Source organism: Callithrix jacchus, chromosome 21 (genome assembly GCF_049354715.1).
Source record: "Callithrix jacchus isolate 240 chromosome 21, calJac240_pri, whole genome shotgun sequence".
Classification (NCBI taxonomy): Eukaryota; Metazoa; Chordata; class Mammalia; order Primates; family Cebidae; genus Callithrix; species Callithrix jacchus.
This window is the reverse complement of record NC_133522.1, coordinates 42,362,029-42,378,996: the sequence shown is the minus strand read 5'-3', so window position 1 is coordinate 42,378,996 and position 16,968 is coordinate 42,362,029. Positions and strand designations below refer to the sequence as shown.

General features: G+C 45.1%; 1 protein-coding gene and 1 pseudogene across 3 annotated transcripts in view; one reads left to right on the top strand and one right to left on the bottom strand.

Moving 5' to 3' along the window:
- MORC3 (MORC family CW-type zinc finger 3) overlaps positions 1 to 15,383 on the bottom strand; it is a 54,409-nt gene extending 39,026 nt beyond the window's left edge. The window contains exons 1-3 of one of the 3 annotated variants that reach the window (XM_054249123.2): positions 15,279 to 15,383; positions 2,621 to 2,693; positions 215 to 347 (exon numbers count right to left, since the gene is read on the bottom strand). In XM_054249123.2, the coding sequence (XP_054105098.1) occupies positions 215 to 347; positions 2,621 to 2,693; positions 15,279 to 15,317 (245 nt within the window). In that variant the 5' untranslated portion in view covers positions 15,318 to 15,383. Of the gene's footprint in view, positions 1 to 214; positions 348 to 2,620; positions 2,694 to 14,864; positions 15,206 to 15,278 lie in introns of those variants that run through there. The other 2 variants (XM_054249126.2, XM_054249124.2) reach the window with 2 other exon arrangements.
- On the top strand, positions 5,018 to 7,664 carry LOC103789648 (elongin-B pseudogene; annotated as a pseudogene).
- Positions 15,384 to 16,968: the final 1,585 nt, after the last annotated feature.

The window sequence follows — 16,968 nt, the reverse complement described above, 5'->3', positions numbered from 1 at the left end:
ATTTGGAGATAGGGTGGGGTAGGTGATGAGGATGGTGAGGACTGACTCATCATCCACCAGTAGAGGAGAATCACGGGAAGACTCTTAGAGAACAGCTCACACTACGTGTACAGCATTTCACTTCAAAAAACAAAAACCAAGAATAATAAGTATGGCACGGGAAACCCTTTAAGTAAAAGTAACAATTTTAAGAAGTGTGGCACATTTTACCTACCTTAGCATTTTATGCAATTTATCAGAAGTCATACCATTCCCATTGTCAGTGAATGTCAAGCAGATATGGTCATTTATCACTGTTTTGTCAATCCATATTTGTTTAGCATTCACATCAGGATCATAAGCATTATCTGGGAAACACAAGTTTGAAAAAAATCTGATTTTGCACTTTGAAAAAGAGTAATTAATTAGTTCAGAACAATCCTATAAGAAGCAATAGAAGACTATGTTTAAGACAACTTTAAAAGCTGCAATTTTCAGGAACTCTTAAGATTTAAAAACATGAAAATAAACTATATCCTAGTATATATTAATTGACTATTACAGAATTAACACCTTCATGTTAAACAGATGGCAAGACTGATACCCAGCAAACCAAAGTACAAATGAAGAAAAATCACTACACTGCAGAGATGATTAAGAGAGAGATGCTGGGCATGGTGACTTGTGCCTGTAATCCCAGCACTTTGGGAGGCCGAGGTGGGCAGATCACCTGAGGTCAAGAGCTCAAGACCAGTCTGGCCAACATGGTAAATCTCCGTCACTACTAAAAATACAGAAATCAGCTGGGCATCATGGCACACACTCAAGTCCCAGCTACTTCGGAGGCTGAGATGGGAGAATCCCTCGAGCACGGGAGGCAGTGTTTGCAGTGAGCCAAGACTGCACCACTGTACTCCAGCCTGGGTGACACAGTGAGACTCTGTCTCAAAAAAAAAAAAAAATTTCCTTCTTCCTTCTTTTCTTCCATCTAAGATAGAACCTCTTCATTGATAAAGATTCTAAAATATAACTAAGAATACCTAAAAATACAATATCCCTTTATTATCTGTTTCTTAAACAGAGACCTAAATTTTCCTTTTTTTTTTTGAGACCGAGTTTCGCTTTTGTTACCCAGGCTGGAGTGCAGTGGCGCGATCTCGGCTCACCGCAACCTCCGCCTCCTGGGTTCAGGCAATTCTCCTGCCTCAGCCTCCTGAGTAACTGGGATTACAGGTACGTGCCACCATGCCCAGCTAATTTTTTGTATTTTTTTTTTTTTTTAGTAGAGACGGGGTTTCACCATGTTGACCAGGATGGTCTCGATCTCTTGACCTCGTGATCCACCTGCCTCGGCCTCCCAAAGTACTCAGATTACAGGATTCAGCCACTGAGCCCGGCCCCAGAGACCTAAATTTTTCAACCAGGCTTATGTTTATGTGCATAAATTTTTCTTTTCTTTTTCTCTTCCCTTTTTTTTTGAGACAGGGTCTCACTGTTCCCCAGGCTGGAGTAAGACTCACTCTGCTGCAGTCTTGACTTCCTTGGCTCAAGTGATCTTCCCACCTCAGACTCCCGAGTAACTGGCACTACAGGTGTGCACCACCACCCTGACTAATATTTATATTTTTTGTAGAGATGGGGTCCCACTATATTTCTCAGGGTGGGAAACTCCTGGGCTCAAGTGACCCTTCTGCTTCTCTCTCCCAAAGTGTTGGGATTACAGGTGTGAACAATGCATGAATTTTTCCCAAGAAGAAAAATCACAGCCCATAAATGCAAATCTGACTGCAACCATGCCTCTTTCTCATATTCACTGAAATGCTGTTAAAATACAATCCTAAACCTTAAACTTCCCATTTATTAGAGAAAACAAGAATTTATCACAAATCTAACACAATACTAATCCTCCTACTGATACCAGAAAAATGAATCCATGCTGTATGTATAACACACTTTTGTGCTACTAAGAAACATAATTATGCCAGTCACTGTGATGCACACTTGTAATCCCAGATACTCCTGAGGCTGAGGTGGGAGGATCGCCTGAGCCCAGGAGTCTGAGACCAGCCTGGACAGCATGGTGAGACCTCGTCTAAAAATAAACAAACTCCCCATAAATCTGTTTACTTTTATAATCAGAATATAAACAATTTAGGAACTTAGCCAAGTAAATCCTAAACACTACAAAATACTTGAGTAGTATTAAAGAGAAGGCTGAACAGTGATTAATTTAACATCCATATGAAGAGCTGTTATGCTGTGTAATCTTTACCACTAATGTTGTCATTCGAGGTATTTGTTTTTCGCTTGCTCTGTCGCCTGCCCAAGCTGGCCTGGAATGCGATGGCACAATCATAGCTCACTGCAGCCTCAACTTCCCAGGCTCAAATGATCCTCCCACCTCAGCCTCCTGAGTAGCTGGGACCAGACGCATGCACCACCATTACCCAGCTATTTTTTTTTAATATTTTTGTAGTGACCGGATCTCACTATGTTGCACAGACTGGTCTTCAACTTCTAGCCTTACGTGCCTGGCCAAGACACTTTTTACAAAAAGACACTGTACACAAGTTTTCAATAACAGGTTTTTAAAACTACAATTTCAAGCAACAAATGGTACATGAAATGTCAAACTACATACCTATTAATTCAGCAACTGCACTGAATGGCCATGTGTGACTAGTAGAATTTGTATGTAAAAACTTCGGGCAAAGCTGAAACAAACAAATGCTTCATGTAAATTAATTCAGGACTTACTTTTGAAAATAAAAACCAGTATTTTTGTCCCTGTGTTCAACAACATTGAGACCAAAGTGACTTCGCTGCTTCTCCAGGATACATCTGTAAGATACAATCTAGAATATGATTCCTGGAAGGTAACACTGGGAACCAACTAAACGGCTTACTGACCAAGACTTGGTTCAGAACCCTTTCCCTCCTTATGTCTACAATGTAGTAACTGTCCAAACCCAAACAGGGACCTGCCTTGCCAAGACCTACCTTAAAATGATCCAGTCAAGGCCCTAAAATCCTATAAACACCATTTCCTAATTTCTCTACTTTTGAGACACAACTAAGACTCTGTCAAGGAGGCATTTTCTCCTAGGTGTATCAAGCCCAATAAACTTGACTTGCTTGATCAATATGACTTTCTGGCACTGTGACTTGATTATTTACTCCAAGTTTCACTATAGCTGAACTTGTAGTAGTTCACATCTACAAACTTCAAGAACTCAAATAAGAGTTCCAATTTTTAAACTAAACTAAACTTGGCCTGAGGATGCCGCCAAACTCCAGTCAGGACATGAGGAACTACACCCTAACAGCATAAAACTAACTAAATGCCTAACTTAGGAGTATTTGTATTCCAGTAACAAACAGCTGAGTCTCAGTCAGTTACAGAAGCCCATCTTCAATCACAGGTCACCAGCTGATTCAAATAAGACAAAATGACAAGCTGCAACCAATTAAATTATTCCTGTACCTCACTTTTGTTTTGTCCATAAATATTGGCTGATCACATTGCAGGACAGAGTGCTTAGAATCTTTTCTGGTTCTGAAGCCTGTCCTATTTTTTTTTTTTTTTTTTTACACAGAATCAGATTCTGTCACCCAGGCTTTCGTGCAGCGGTGCAATCTCGGCTCACCGCAACCTCTACCTCCTGGGTTCAAGTGATTCTCCTGTCTCAGACGCCAGAGTAGCTGAGATTACAGATGTGCACCACCACACGTGGCTAATTTTTTGTATTTTTAGTAGAGATGGGGTTTCGCCCTGCTGGCCAGGCTGGTCTGGAACTCCTGGCCTCAATTGATCCACCCTCCTCAGTCTCCCAAAGTGCTCGGGTTACAGGTGTGAGCCACCGCACCCAAGCTCTTATTTCTTTTAGAGGTAAGAGTCTCTCTCTGCTGCCCAGGCTGCAGTGCAGTAATGTGATCATAGCTCACCGCAACGTTGAACTCCTGAGTTCAAGTGATTCTCCTGCCTCAGCTGGGCCACAGGCATGCACCATTATGCCCGGCTAATTTTTGTATTTTTTTTTGTAGAGACAGTAGTCTCACTGTGTTGCCCAGGCTGGTCAAACTCCTGGCCTCAAATGATCCTCCCACATCGGCCTCCCAAAGTGCTGAGATTGCAGGAGCGAGCCACTGCGCCCCATGTGCCCAATTCTTGAATCATTCTTTGCTCTATAAAACTTTCTTAACTTGTCTAAGGTTTTTCCTTTAAACAAATTTGCATTGCATCTTAATTTCCAAGGCTTTTATGTCTGATTTTACTCACAATTCATTATGGAAAAATATGCCAGTCAATCTCATACTACTGGGAACTCTCTAAATTCCTTAGTAGTATGGACCAAATACATAAAACACACAAACAGTTTCAAAAGGCAGAGTCTTGAAATTTTCAGTACGCAGAGAATTTTCATGCTTTTTTCTTGTTGTTCATTTTGAATAGATTCTCTCCTAAAAAGGGGAAAAAAGGAAGAGCACCTTGTAGTGTGAAGAGCCCTAAAAATACAGGAGTGTAGGTCCGGCCAATCACACATGTAGTGCTCAGTGCGGCCACAAGGTGTCAGAAAGGTCTATTTTTCCTCTGTCCACACTTGCTTCTGGACAATTCCCAAACCTTCATTTACCATTAAGTTGAAGTACACAAGTGAGAAACAGTATCCTGAAGAAGACTGTTCAAACTGGTGTATATGAAATTCAGACTTTCTTTGTATATCATGTAAAATGAACTTTCTAAAACACACATCACAAACAGCTCTTAATGAAACTAAATTTCCAGCTGAGCACGGTGGGTCTCAACACTCTGGGATGCCAAGGCAGGTAGATCATGAAGACAGTTTGAGACCACTGCACTCCAGCCCATGCAACAGGGCAAGACTCCATCTCAGAAAAAAGAAAAAATAATTAGCCAGGCATAGTGGCTGGTGCCTGTAGTCTCAGCTACTTGGGAGGCTGAGGCAGAAGAATCGCTTGAACCAAGGACTCGTAGGCTGCAGTGAGCCAAGATCGCACCACTGCACTTTAAGCCTGGATGGCAGAGTCAAACTTCGTCTCGGGCGGACAAAAAGGTGGGGGGGGGGATATTACAAGATGAACAGCCAGATGAAGAGATAAAGAGGCACATGGGGCAAGGAACCCATGAAGGGTCCTGGAGCTTCCACTGCCTCTTTGGATGCACCACTATCCCAGCATCTCCATGTGTTCATCTATCCCTAAGGCCTTTGAACGCCATCACTCAGGACTTTTTATGGAGGTTCTATTACATAGGCGTGGTGTAGTAGATCACTGGCCACAGGTGACTGAGCTCAATCTCTAGCCCCTCTTCCAACCTAGAGTTGGGGGAAGGGATTGAGAATGAAAGTTCTAATCATCCAATGACATGGCTAGTTCCTCCGGCAACCAGCCACTGTTAGAAAGCTACACAGGGGCCTAACAAGAGTCAGCTCAAGCTGAGGCTGGGCGCAGTGGCTCACACCTGTAATTCCAGCACTTTGGGAGGCCAAGGTGGCCAATCACCTGAGGTGAGGGGTTCGAAACCAGCCTGACCAACATGGTGAAACCCCATCTGTACAAAAATTAGCTGGGCATGGTGGCACATGCCTATAGTCCCAGCTACTCGGGAGACTGAGGCAGGAGAATTGTTCGAATCCGGGAGGTGGAGGGTGTAATGAGCTGAGATCAAGCCACTTCATTCCAGCCTGGGCGACAGAGCGAGAGACTCTATCTCAAAAAAAAAAAAAAAAAAAAAAAAAGCTAATTAGCATAAACTAAGGTGTGATAAAAAGGGGCTTATTAGGAATAACAAAAGATGTTCCTCTCATGGTTATCAGGAAATACCAAAGATTTCAGGAGCTCCAGTGCGAAGAACCAGAACAAAGATATACATTTTTGATAGTATCAAATGTATGTAAATTTGAAATAAAAAATAGAGGAGGATGGCTGGGTGTGGTGGCTCACTCCTATAATCCCAGCACTTTGGGAAGCCAAGAAGCTGGGCATTCCAGAACAGCCTGGCCAACATGGTGAAATCCCCTCTCTACTAAAAACACAAAAAGTAGCTGGGTGTGGTGGCACATGCCTGTAATCCCAGCTACTTGAGTGGTTGAGGCATGGGAATCACTTGAACCCCAGATATCAGACCACTGCACTCCGGCCTGGGCAACAGATGGAGACTTTGTATCCAAAACAAAAGAAAGAGGCAGCCACAGTTTTGGATTAAGCTCCCACTCTAGGACTCCAAAACCAAGACTAAAAATCAAACAGGAGTCACCCATGCTAAAATTTCAGTCAACAAATTGAAATAAGTTATCTCACCTTCAGAGAAATCAGGGGAGATAACAGCCAATTTATGAAAAAGGCCAGTTTCAGCCATCAATTATGTGATAGATAAGTTCCCTCTGTTTTACAGTTCCCCTCATTTTGTTGTTTTACAACAAAAAGTAACCCGATGTCAATTATTCAGTTATTTTTCTATTCTTCCTAACTTTGAAATGACCAATCTGCTTTTTGTTCTTGGTTTCTGCTTTCTTCAGCCTTTTTCTATCTATAAAGCCAATCTCCTCTGCTCAGCTCACTAGAACATTTACTGCATTTGATGAAAGAAGTGTTGTCCAATTCTAGAATAGGAAATAAAAGCTGAGCATGATGGCTCACTCCTGTAATCCCAACCCTTTGGGAGGCCGAGTAGAGCAAAACACTTGAGGTTAGGAGACAAGCCTGGCCAACATGGCAAAACCCCATCTCTACCAAAAATCCAAAAAAATTAGCCAGGCATGGTGGTGGGCACCTGTAATCCCAGCTACTCAGGAGGCTGAGACAAGAGAATCACTTGAACCCAGGAGGCAGAGGTTGCCGTGAACCAAGATCGTGCCACTGAACTATCTGTTGCCTAGGCAACAGAGCAAGACTCTGTCTCAGAAAAAAAAAGATCTTTAAATTTGTAATGTTGTCTTCTGACATACAATGAAATATCAGCCTTAAGAAGAAAATCCTAACACACGATACATGGATGAACCCTGAAGACATTAATAAGGCAGTCATAATAAAATACTGTATGATTCCACCGACAGAAGTACAGCAGTCTCTGTCTATCCTCAGGGAATACATTCCAAGACCCTCAGTGGATTCCTAAAACTGAGGATGGTACCAAACCATATATATGCTATGTCTTTTTCCTATACATATATAATGATAAAGCTCAATTTACAAATTAGATATAGTAAGATATATTCATTTTAGGTTGGGGATGGACAGCCAGGCTGGGGGCAGCTGGGCCACTGGAGCAGGCCCCGGGCTTTGCCCTCACGCCAGCCTACTGCCCCCAGGATGTGTTCCCTATGATCTGTTGCCACAAGACCACCGTCTTCACGGATGCCAAGGAGTCCAGCATGGTGTTCAAGCTGAAGTGAATCATTGAGGGCATCCTCAAGCAGCCACAGGATAAGCAGCGGCTGTACAAGGATGACCAACTCTTGGACAGTGGCAAGACACTGGGCAAGTGTGGCTTCACCAGCCAAACAGCATGGCCACAGGCCCCAGCCACAGCGGGGCTGGCCTACCAGGAAGATGACACCTTTGAGGCCCTGTGCATCAAGCCACTCTCCAGCCCGCCCAAGCTGCCCAACATGATGAAGCCCCAGGACTCGGGAAGCAGTGCCAATGAATAAGCCATGCAGTGAGGACCCCCCAACCAAGAGGCCCATTACTCTCAATAAAAGATATTTGGAAGTCAAAAAAAAAAAAAGAAATTAACATTTTATTATTTAGAGATGGGGTCTTGTTCTGTTGCCCAGGCTGGAGTGCACTACAGTGACTCACTGCAACCTCACCTCCAGGTTCAAGTGATTCTCCTGCTTCAGCCTCCCAAGTAGTTGGGACTACTGGTGTGTGCCACCATGCCTGGCTAATTTTTTGGATTTTTGGTAGGGACGGGGTTTCAACATATTGGCCAGGCTGGTTTCAAACTTCTGATCTCAAGTGATCCGCACACCTTGACCTCCCAAAGTGCTGGGATTACAGATGTGAGCCACCATGCCTGGCCAAATTAACAACTTATTTTATTTTAGAAGAACTTTTGCTCATTGCCCAGGCTGGAGTGCAATGGCGGGATCTCATCTCAGGGCAACCTCCACCTCCCAGGTTCAAACTTCTCCCACCTCAGCCTCCTGAGTATCGGGGATTACAGGCATGTGCCACCATACCCAGCTAATTTTGTATTTTTAGTAGAGAGAGGGAGAGACAGGGGTTCACCACATTGGCAAGGTTGGTCTTAAACTCCTGACCTCAAGTGATTCCCCTGCCTCGGCCTCCCAAAGTGCCAAGATTACAGGCATGCACCACCAAGCCCGGCCAAATTAACAATAATTTAATAATAGAATGATACAGTAATACCAAATCTGATAACCCCACAGCTACTAAGTGACTAACAGGTGGGCAGCACATATCCACAGAGTGGATACACCTGGACAAAGGGATGATTCACATGCCAGGTGCTACTCAGATGATGGGGCACAGTTTAGAATTTATGAACTATTTCTTTTTTTTTTGAGACCAAGTCTTGCTCTTGTCCCCCAGGCTGGAGTGCAATGCCGCAATCTGAGTTCACTGCAATCTGTCTCCCAGGTTCAAATGATTCTCCTACCTCAGCCTCCTGGGTAGCTGGGATTACAGGCACCTACCACCACACCTGGCTAATTTTTGTATTTTTAGTAAAGATGGGATTTCACCGAATTGGCCCAGCTGGTCTCAAACTCCTGCCCTCAGGTGATCCACCCGCCTCGGCCTCCCAAAGTGCTGGGATTACAGGTGTGAGTCACTGTGCCCAACCTAGAATTTATGAACTATTTCTATAATTTTCCATTTAACATTTTCAGACCATGGTTGACTTTGGGTAATTGAAACTGAAGAAAGCAAACCTGCAGAGAAGGGGGGACGACTGTAGTCAAACTCCTAGATAGAAAGTAGAATGGTGTTTGTCAGGTGCTGGGGAACTTACAATTTAATGGGTACAGGGTTTTGGTTTTGCAGCAAGAAAACTGTTCTGGAGACTGATTACACAACAATCTGGATGTACTTAGCACAACTGAATTGAAACTTTAAAATGCTTAGGATAATAAATTGTATACTACATGTGTTTTATCACAATATTAACCAAACAAACAGCAAGTTAGCAAACTGAACCTTGTGAAACTCCTTCCTCCCTTTCATGCCAATTTCTAAGAGCTAGCAGCCAGGATTATGCCATGGCAGAAGACTAGATGTAGAATTCCTCCTTGGGAAACTGATTTTTATTTTTTATATATTTTTTATTTTTATTTATTTAAGATGGGGTTTCACCATGTTGGTCAGGCGGGTCTTGAACTCCCGACCTCAGGTGATCCACTTGCCTTGGCCTCCAAAGTGCTTGGATTACAGGCGTGAGCCGCTACGCCCAGCTGGGAAACTGATTTTTAAAAGTTCTACTTGGTTCTTTAACAATTTTGGGCTGGGCGCAGCGGCTCACGCCTGTAATCCCAGCACTTTGGGAGGCCGAGGCAGGTGGATCACGAGGTCGAGAGATCGAGACCATCCTGGTCAACATGGTGAAACCCGTTCTCTACTAAAAATATGAAAAAATTAGCTGGGCATGGTGGCGCATGCCTGTAATCCCAGCTACTCGGGAGGCTGAGGCAGGAGAATTGCCTGAACCCAGGAGGCGGAGGTTGCGGTGAGCCGAGATCGCGCCATTGCACTCTAGCCTGGGTAACAAGAGTGAAACTCCGTCTGAAAAAAACAAAAACAAAAACAATTTCGCCTGGCCTTCTGGATAGCATCTTGTTGTTCTCGTTGGTTAAAATTCCTGTGTGATCTCCCAACAGTGAAGGCCACCAAAGGACTTGCTCTATTCATCTATGAAAATCTTGCGGTCAGCTTTCAGTGTCTCACTTAAAAATGTAAGAAGGCGGACAGATGTGGTGGTTCATGCCTGTAATCCCAGCACTTTGGGAGGCCAAGGCGGGTGGATCACCTGAGGTTAGGAGTTCAAAACCAGCCTGGCCAACATGGTGAAACACCATTGCTACTAAAAATAAAAACAAAAAAACAGCCGAGCATGGTGGCGCATGCCTGTAATCCCAGCTACTTGGGAGACTGAGGCAGAGGAATTGCTTGATCCTGGGAGGCGGAGGTTGCAGTGAGCCAAGATCGCGTCACTGCACTCCAGCTTGGGAAACAAGAGTGAAACTCCATCTTAAAAACAAAAACAAAACATGAGAACACTGTTTCTAGACATTTGAAAGTGTTTAAAATTAGAAACCAAGGCCGGGCATGGTGGCTCACACCTGTAATTCAAGCACTCTAGAGGCCAAGGCGGGCGGATCACCTGAGGTCAGAAGTTCAAGTATAGCATGGCCAGGCGTGGTGGCTCACGCCTGTAATCCCAGCACTTTGGGAGGCCGAGGCGGGTGGATCACGAGGTCAACAGATCGAGACCACCCTGGTCAACATGGTGAAACCCCATCTCTACTAAAAATACAAAAAATTAGCTGGGCATGGTGGCGCATGCCTGCAATCCCAGCTACTCGGGAGGCTGAGGCAGGAGAATTGCCTGAACCCAGGAGGCGGAGGCTGCGGTGAGTCGAGATCACGCCATTGCACTCCAGCCTGGGTAACAAGAGTGAAACTCCGTCTCAAAAAAAAGGAGAAGTTCAAGTACAGCCTGACCAACATGGTGAAACTTTGTCTTAAAAAATAAATATATATATAATAAATTAGAAACCAAAAACAATATACAGTAAAAGAAACATGAAGAAAATAGATAATGCAGTGAGCAAAAGAAAACTTCAAAAATACTATGGTCAATATATCTAGCAGTAAGAATATTTTGTCATTCTTAATGTCTCAAAGACATTCAAAAACTAAGATGTTGTTTGTAACAATTAGAACTACAGTAAGAGCAAAGCAGGAGATAAGTGGAGGAAATCCCTCAAGGAGGGAGAAATGAGAAAATAGGAAATAAAAAGAGAAAAATGGAGGGAAGACAATTGTCAAAATAAGAACGTTCTCCAGATCTTAAGGACTTGAGCTTCCAGGCTAAGTGCCCAATAAAATGCAGACTCTAATATTAAACAATCAAGCACATCTTTAAAATTCGAAAATAATTTCCAATCCAGAATGCAAATCCAGACAAATTATATTAGAATTCAAGAAAGACCAAGGGTAGCATGAATGTATTTTCAAGAAATGACAATTTTTTTCTTCCCATGAACCCTTTTCTCAGGAAGCGACACCTGTTTCTGGAAGGGTAGATATTCTCCACCACTAACAATAACAAAAATAGCAAATATTACTATGCACCTAGAGCATACAGAGCCCTTTTATCTATCTGCTCTTGCAATTTTTTTTTTTTTTTCTGAGACAGAGTCTTGCTCTGCCACCCAGGCTGGAGTGCAGTGGAGCCATCTCAGCTCACTGCAACCTCTGCCTCCCGGGCCTCAGCCTCCCAAGTAGCTGGGATTACAGGAACCCACCACCACACCGGGCTAATTTTTGTAATTTTAGTAGAAATGGGGTTTCACCATCTTGGCCAGGTCTTGGTCTTGAACTCCTGACCTCATGATCTACCTGCCTCGGCTTCCCAAAGTGCTGGGATTATAGGCATGAGCCACCATGCCTGGCCTCATGTAATTTTTAAAACAACACTCTGAGGTAGGTAAGATTATTACTGCCATCATTCAAATTGGAAACTCTGGCACGAAGAGGTTAAATGACCTAGCCAAGGACATGCACCCGGTTATGAGTCAGGATTTGAACCCGAGAGTGGGATTCAGAATGTCAGTCACTAACCTACATATCAGAGGGATATGTGAGATGGAGACACATAAAAAGGGGAAGGAAATTTCCAGACAGATGTTAAAGGGAAGTCCCCAAATTACAACTGAGCCGATGACTCCCAACTGACATCCGAATGACAAAATACTGGGTGTGTCTGAATACATCTGGAAAAGAGCTCCCAGTTCTCTAGATGTCTGGATGATCGGCACAGAGAAAAACTAAAAAAACAAAATATAAATCAGTTAACTTCAGGGAAAACAAAAGGTTTGTACAGGAAAGAAAATGCAATCATACTACACTAGTTGGCTCATTTGTGAGTAATAGTAATAACAAACCATATAGTAATTCAACCAAAAAAAGTGGTAAAAGCATTGGAAGTATGAGAGGTGGTGAAGAGTGTGTGTCAGCTAAATCCACAGCAGGATTTCTGAAAAAAAAAAAAAAAAAAAACAACGAAAACCAAAGTATGTGCATTTCACATCACTAGAATTACAAAGGTAAAAAGCAAAAATTTTAAAACGTTTTTGTCATTCTGCATTTCACCCTGGGACATCCTGAATGACTTTTTAAAAGTTTTTTTCACTCTGTATTTCATCCCGACCTCCTAAATGACTTTTTAAAATGTGTATACATTGGGCAGAGCACAGTGGCTCAGGCCTGTAATCCCAGCACTTGGGGAGGTGGGAGGATCACCTGAGGTGGAGAGTTTGAGACCAGCCTGGATAACATGGTGAAACTCCGTCTCTACTAAAAATACAAAAATTAGCCAGGTGTGGTAGCCCACACGTGTAAATCCAGCTACTCAGGAGGCTGAGGCAGGAGCACTGCTTGAAACCGAGAGGTGGAGGCTGCATTAAGTCAAGATCATGCCACTGCACTCAAGCCTGGGTGAGAGTGAGACTCTACCTCAAAAAAAAAAAAAAAAAAATCCGGGCGAGGTGGTTCGTGCTGGTAATCCTAGCACTTTGGGAGGCCGAGGCAGGCAGATAGGGTGAAACCCAGTCTCTACTAAAAATACAAAAATTAGCTGGGCGTTGTGGCAGGTGACACTGGGAGGTGACTGCAGTGAGCTGAGATGGTGTCAATGCACACTACAGCCTGAGCGACAGAGCTAGACTCCATCTCTCAAAAAAAAAAGTGTATCCATTAAGGGTTCACCTTTTGTGCCTTAAAATGTAAGACTTTTGACTAATACATTAGCTCATTAATTTTTTTTTCTTTTTTTTTTGTGAGACGCAGTCTTACTTTGTCGCCCAGGCTGGAGTGTAATGGCACCATCTCAGCTCACTGCAACTTCCGCCTCCAGGGTTCAAGAGATTCTCCTGCCTCAGCCTCCCCAGTAGCTGGGATTATAGGCGTCTGCCACCAAGCCAGGCTAATTTTTTGTATTTTTAGTAGAGATGGGGTTTCACTATGTTGGCCAGGTTGGTCTCCGCCTCCCAAAGTGCTGGGATTTTAGGCATGAGCCACCACGCCCCGCCAGCTCATTAATTTCTATCTCCGTTAATGCAAGCATTTGAGAACTATAAGCAAATAATATGGCAACATTCCAATAAAATTTTATGGAAACTGAAATTTGTATTTCGCATAATTTTTATGTCACTAAACATGCTTCTTTTTTTCTTAACCATTTACAAATGTATAAATCAGGCTTTAGGCCATATAAAAACAGGTGTCAGGCTGAATTTGGCCCATCAGCAGTATGTAGTTTGCCAACTCCTGACCTAAAGCAAAAGCAAAGAGGCTGCAGATGGGAGATTTCTGTCATAAGGTTCCCAACAGCCCGTATTACCCACAAAACAAAGACCCAGCACATGGACAGCAGCTACACCCAGAGTGCCGGCTAACAAACGCTGGTCTCTTAAGGCTGTTTGACCATTATCTCTTCTTCCTTTCTCCCCTCAATCTTGAAGAGCCAGAGTCTACACCAAGGGCCCAGAGGCTGGGAAGGAAGAAGAGAATCTAAGGACAGAAACAGTTAAGAAATCAACTCACTCCTTTTCTCCACTACAAGTTTCTGGGCCTGAACAAGACTGAACCTCGGGAGGGGAAGGGAAGGAGGGGCGGAGGAAAGATAGAAGAAAGAGGGGAGAGAGAGAAAACAGAGATTGTAAACTGATGAGGCCAGACTTTACAAAACCTTAAGCTAATGGGAAAGCGTCAGTCGGCCCAGAGTCACACAAGTGGGGAATAATTGTTTACAGCCGGTGGCAAACACACACACACACACACACACACACACACACAAAGTTGCTCTCTAATTTCAAACTACCAAAGCCTGTCTCACTCAATAAGCCAGTTATATAACGAAAGGATGGACATTTATCCAGAATAAATAAAGAACTTTTACAAATCACAAGAAAAAAATCAATAAAGATCCTCCCAAAAGAAAAATAGAAAATGGGCAAAGGATACGAATAGGCAATTCAAACACACACACAAACAAAAAACACACTAAGACTAATACATGCGAAGAGCTCAACTACACAGTCAAGGAAATGCAAGTAAAACCAGGCATCGTTTCACAAAGATCGGACTCGAAAAAATTTAAAGTCCGACAACACCAGGTGTTAGAATCTGGCTAAACGAATGAAAGAAATCGCAGAGTAAAGCACCAATTATTCACTACGGGTTTGTATCCCAAGCAGTCACTACCAATTCGAACGTTAAAATTAATGGCACCGGGACAATTATCCTTTGGCAGGAGTCAACAACTTTCAGAGAATAGGAACATTTCTGCTCAGCATCAACTGCGCTCACAAGGAAGAAAACTTTTTTAGGATAATCAGGTGGGGAAGCCACGCCCACATGTCTTGGGCGTGAGAGTTCAAGTCCTCTTGAGTGACCGCTCCCTACGATCTAAGATACGAGAAACGCTTGTAGTGTTTCCGTGAAATCGAAACGCCCCCAAACAGACGCAACGCGGGATAAAGAGGAGAGCTCGGCGATCTAGTGTCTGAGCCCCAGGGCTTCCAGTGCCAAGGAAGCTGCGGGCACAGACAGGAATCAGGCAGACTCATCCCGGCTCCGCTAGCCCGATGGCAGCCCCGGAGCCCCGTCCCCCTCACCGGCGTTTCTGGATGCGGAAACCGCTCCCTCCCACCACGGTGCCCCACGGGCTTAAGAGGGTCAGGGGCTCCGCGGCCCGGGGGCAGGCAGAACTCCCGCCGAGGCCTCGCCCGCGGACGACAGCTGCGAGGAGGCTAGAAGGGAGCTGGGAGGAGGGGCCGCGGCCCTGGCCCGCCCCGAAGCTACCGGAGCGAAACTGAAACACAATGCGGAGGCGACGGAACGCAGCCCGGCCCTGAGCCGAGCCGCTCCGCCGACGGGAGCGAGATGGCCGCCCCCTCCTCGGGCCCTGCCGCAGCCCCCGCCGCCGCGCCGGGCCCAGAAGCCGCCACCGCCCACTGCCAGCCCCCCCTCGCTTGCCCGCCTGCCCGCCCTCCTGGGACACGGCCCGCTCCACCCCTCGTGGTGCTCACCGCGCTGAGGCGTATCCCGCGGGGTGGCTGTGCCGCCATCTTGAGCGAGCTACAAAGCCAGGACCGGCCTCAGCCGCAACCAGACTGGGAGACGGTGGAACGACTAGAGCCCTAGAGGTCACGCCCACTTCCGGGGAGGGGCGCGCTTCTGGCCCCTCCCACCCACTTCCGCCTTCAGGCAAAGCCGAAGTGGGAGCTTGGGGAAGGTGAATTGCCTGGCTGGTTAAAGCAGGGTACGCTGGGAGCTAAGGTCCCAGCGCTGGGCCCTGCGGGCCTAGGGCGCATGCGCGAAGGGCGGCAGGCCGGTATCCTTCTGGACACCAAGCTGGACCTGGTGACTTGGGGGTCGCAAGTTTGAAGCCTGGCGCGAGGTGTGGTGTAGCCGAGACAGGTGAACTCCAGGCACTTAACCTGGTAGGATGTGAATTGCACTGAAAAAAGCCATTTCCTATCCACCAGTGTCCATAAAGACGAAATAAAGATGGAAATTATTGCCCTGAAAATTATGAACTTCTGATTCAAGAAAAAAAAGAGTCCTATGGCCCAGCGCGGTGGGTAACGCCTGTAATCCCAGCACTTTGGTAGACTGAGGTGGGCAGATTACTAGAGGTCAAGAGTTTGAGACCAGCCTGGCAAATATGGTGAAACCCTGTCTCTACTTCAGGCCTGGTGGTGTGCGCCTGTAATGCCAGGAGAATCGCTTGAACCCCAGAGGCTGAGATTGCGGTGAGCCGAGATCACACCATTGCACTCCAGCCTGGGCGCTGCAGCCAGGCTCCATCTCAAAAAAAAGAAAGAGTCCTAAAGGCTAAAACCTGGGTGCAGTGGCTCACACCTATAATCCCAACACATTGGGAGGTCCAAGCTGGGGGATCACTTGGCATGGGTTCAAGACCAGCCCGGCCAATGTGTGGAACTCCATCTCTACTAAAAATACAAAAATTAGCTGGGCGTGGTGATGGGCGTCTGTAATCCCAGTTACTCAGGAGGCTGAGGCAGGAGAATTGCTTGAATCCAAGAGGTGGAGGTTGCAGTGAGCCAAGATGGCACCACTGTACTCCAGCCTGGGGCTCAGGTGACAGAGCAAGTCTCTCAAAATTAATTAATTAATTTTTAAAAAAAGCAAAATAGGCTGGGTGCAGTGGCTCATGCCTGTAATTCCAGCACTTTGAGATGCTAAAGCATGAGGACCTCTTTGACCCAGGAGTTCAAGATGAGCCTGGGCAACACAGGGAGACCTAATTACAAAAAAAAAAAATGTTTTTTAAGTTAGCTGGCTGGGCATGGTGGCTCACCCCTGTAATCCCAGCACTTTGGGCAGCTGAGGTGGGCAGATCACCTGAGGGCAGGAGTTTGAGACCAGCCTGGCCAATATGAAGAAACCCCATCTCTACTGTTGGATACAATGAGTTCTAAATTTCTCTTCAAAGAATCAGTATGTCAGTATGTTCAGTTCTTTGTCCTCCATTTTAAAGTTTAACTTCCTTGTAGTTTCAGTAAACAACCTTCTCCACCAGTTCTAATCAGTAGTTCACATCTGTTCCCCTTGGCCAATATTCAACATTCTTGAAGAAAATAATTTTCAACCCAGAATTTCATATCCAGCCAAACTAGGCTTCATAAGCAAAGGAGAAATAAAATCCTTTACAGACTAGCAAATGCTGAGAGATTTTGTCACCCACAAGCCTGC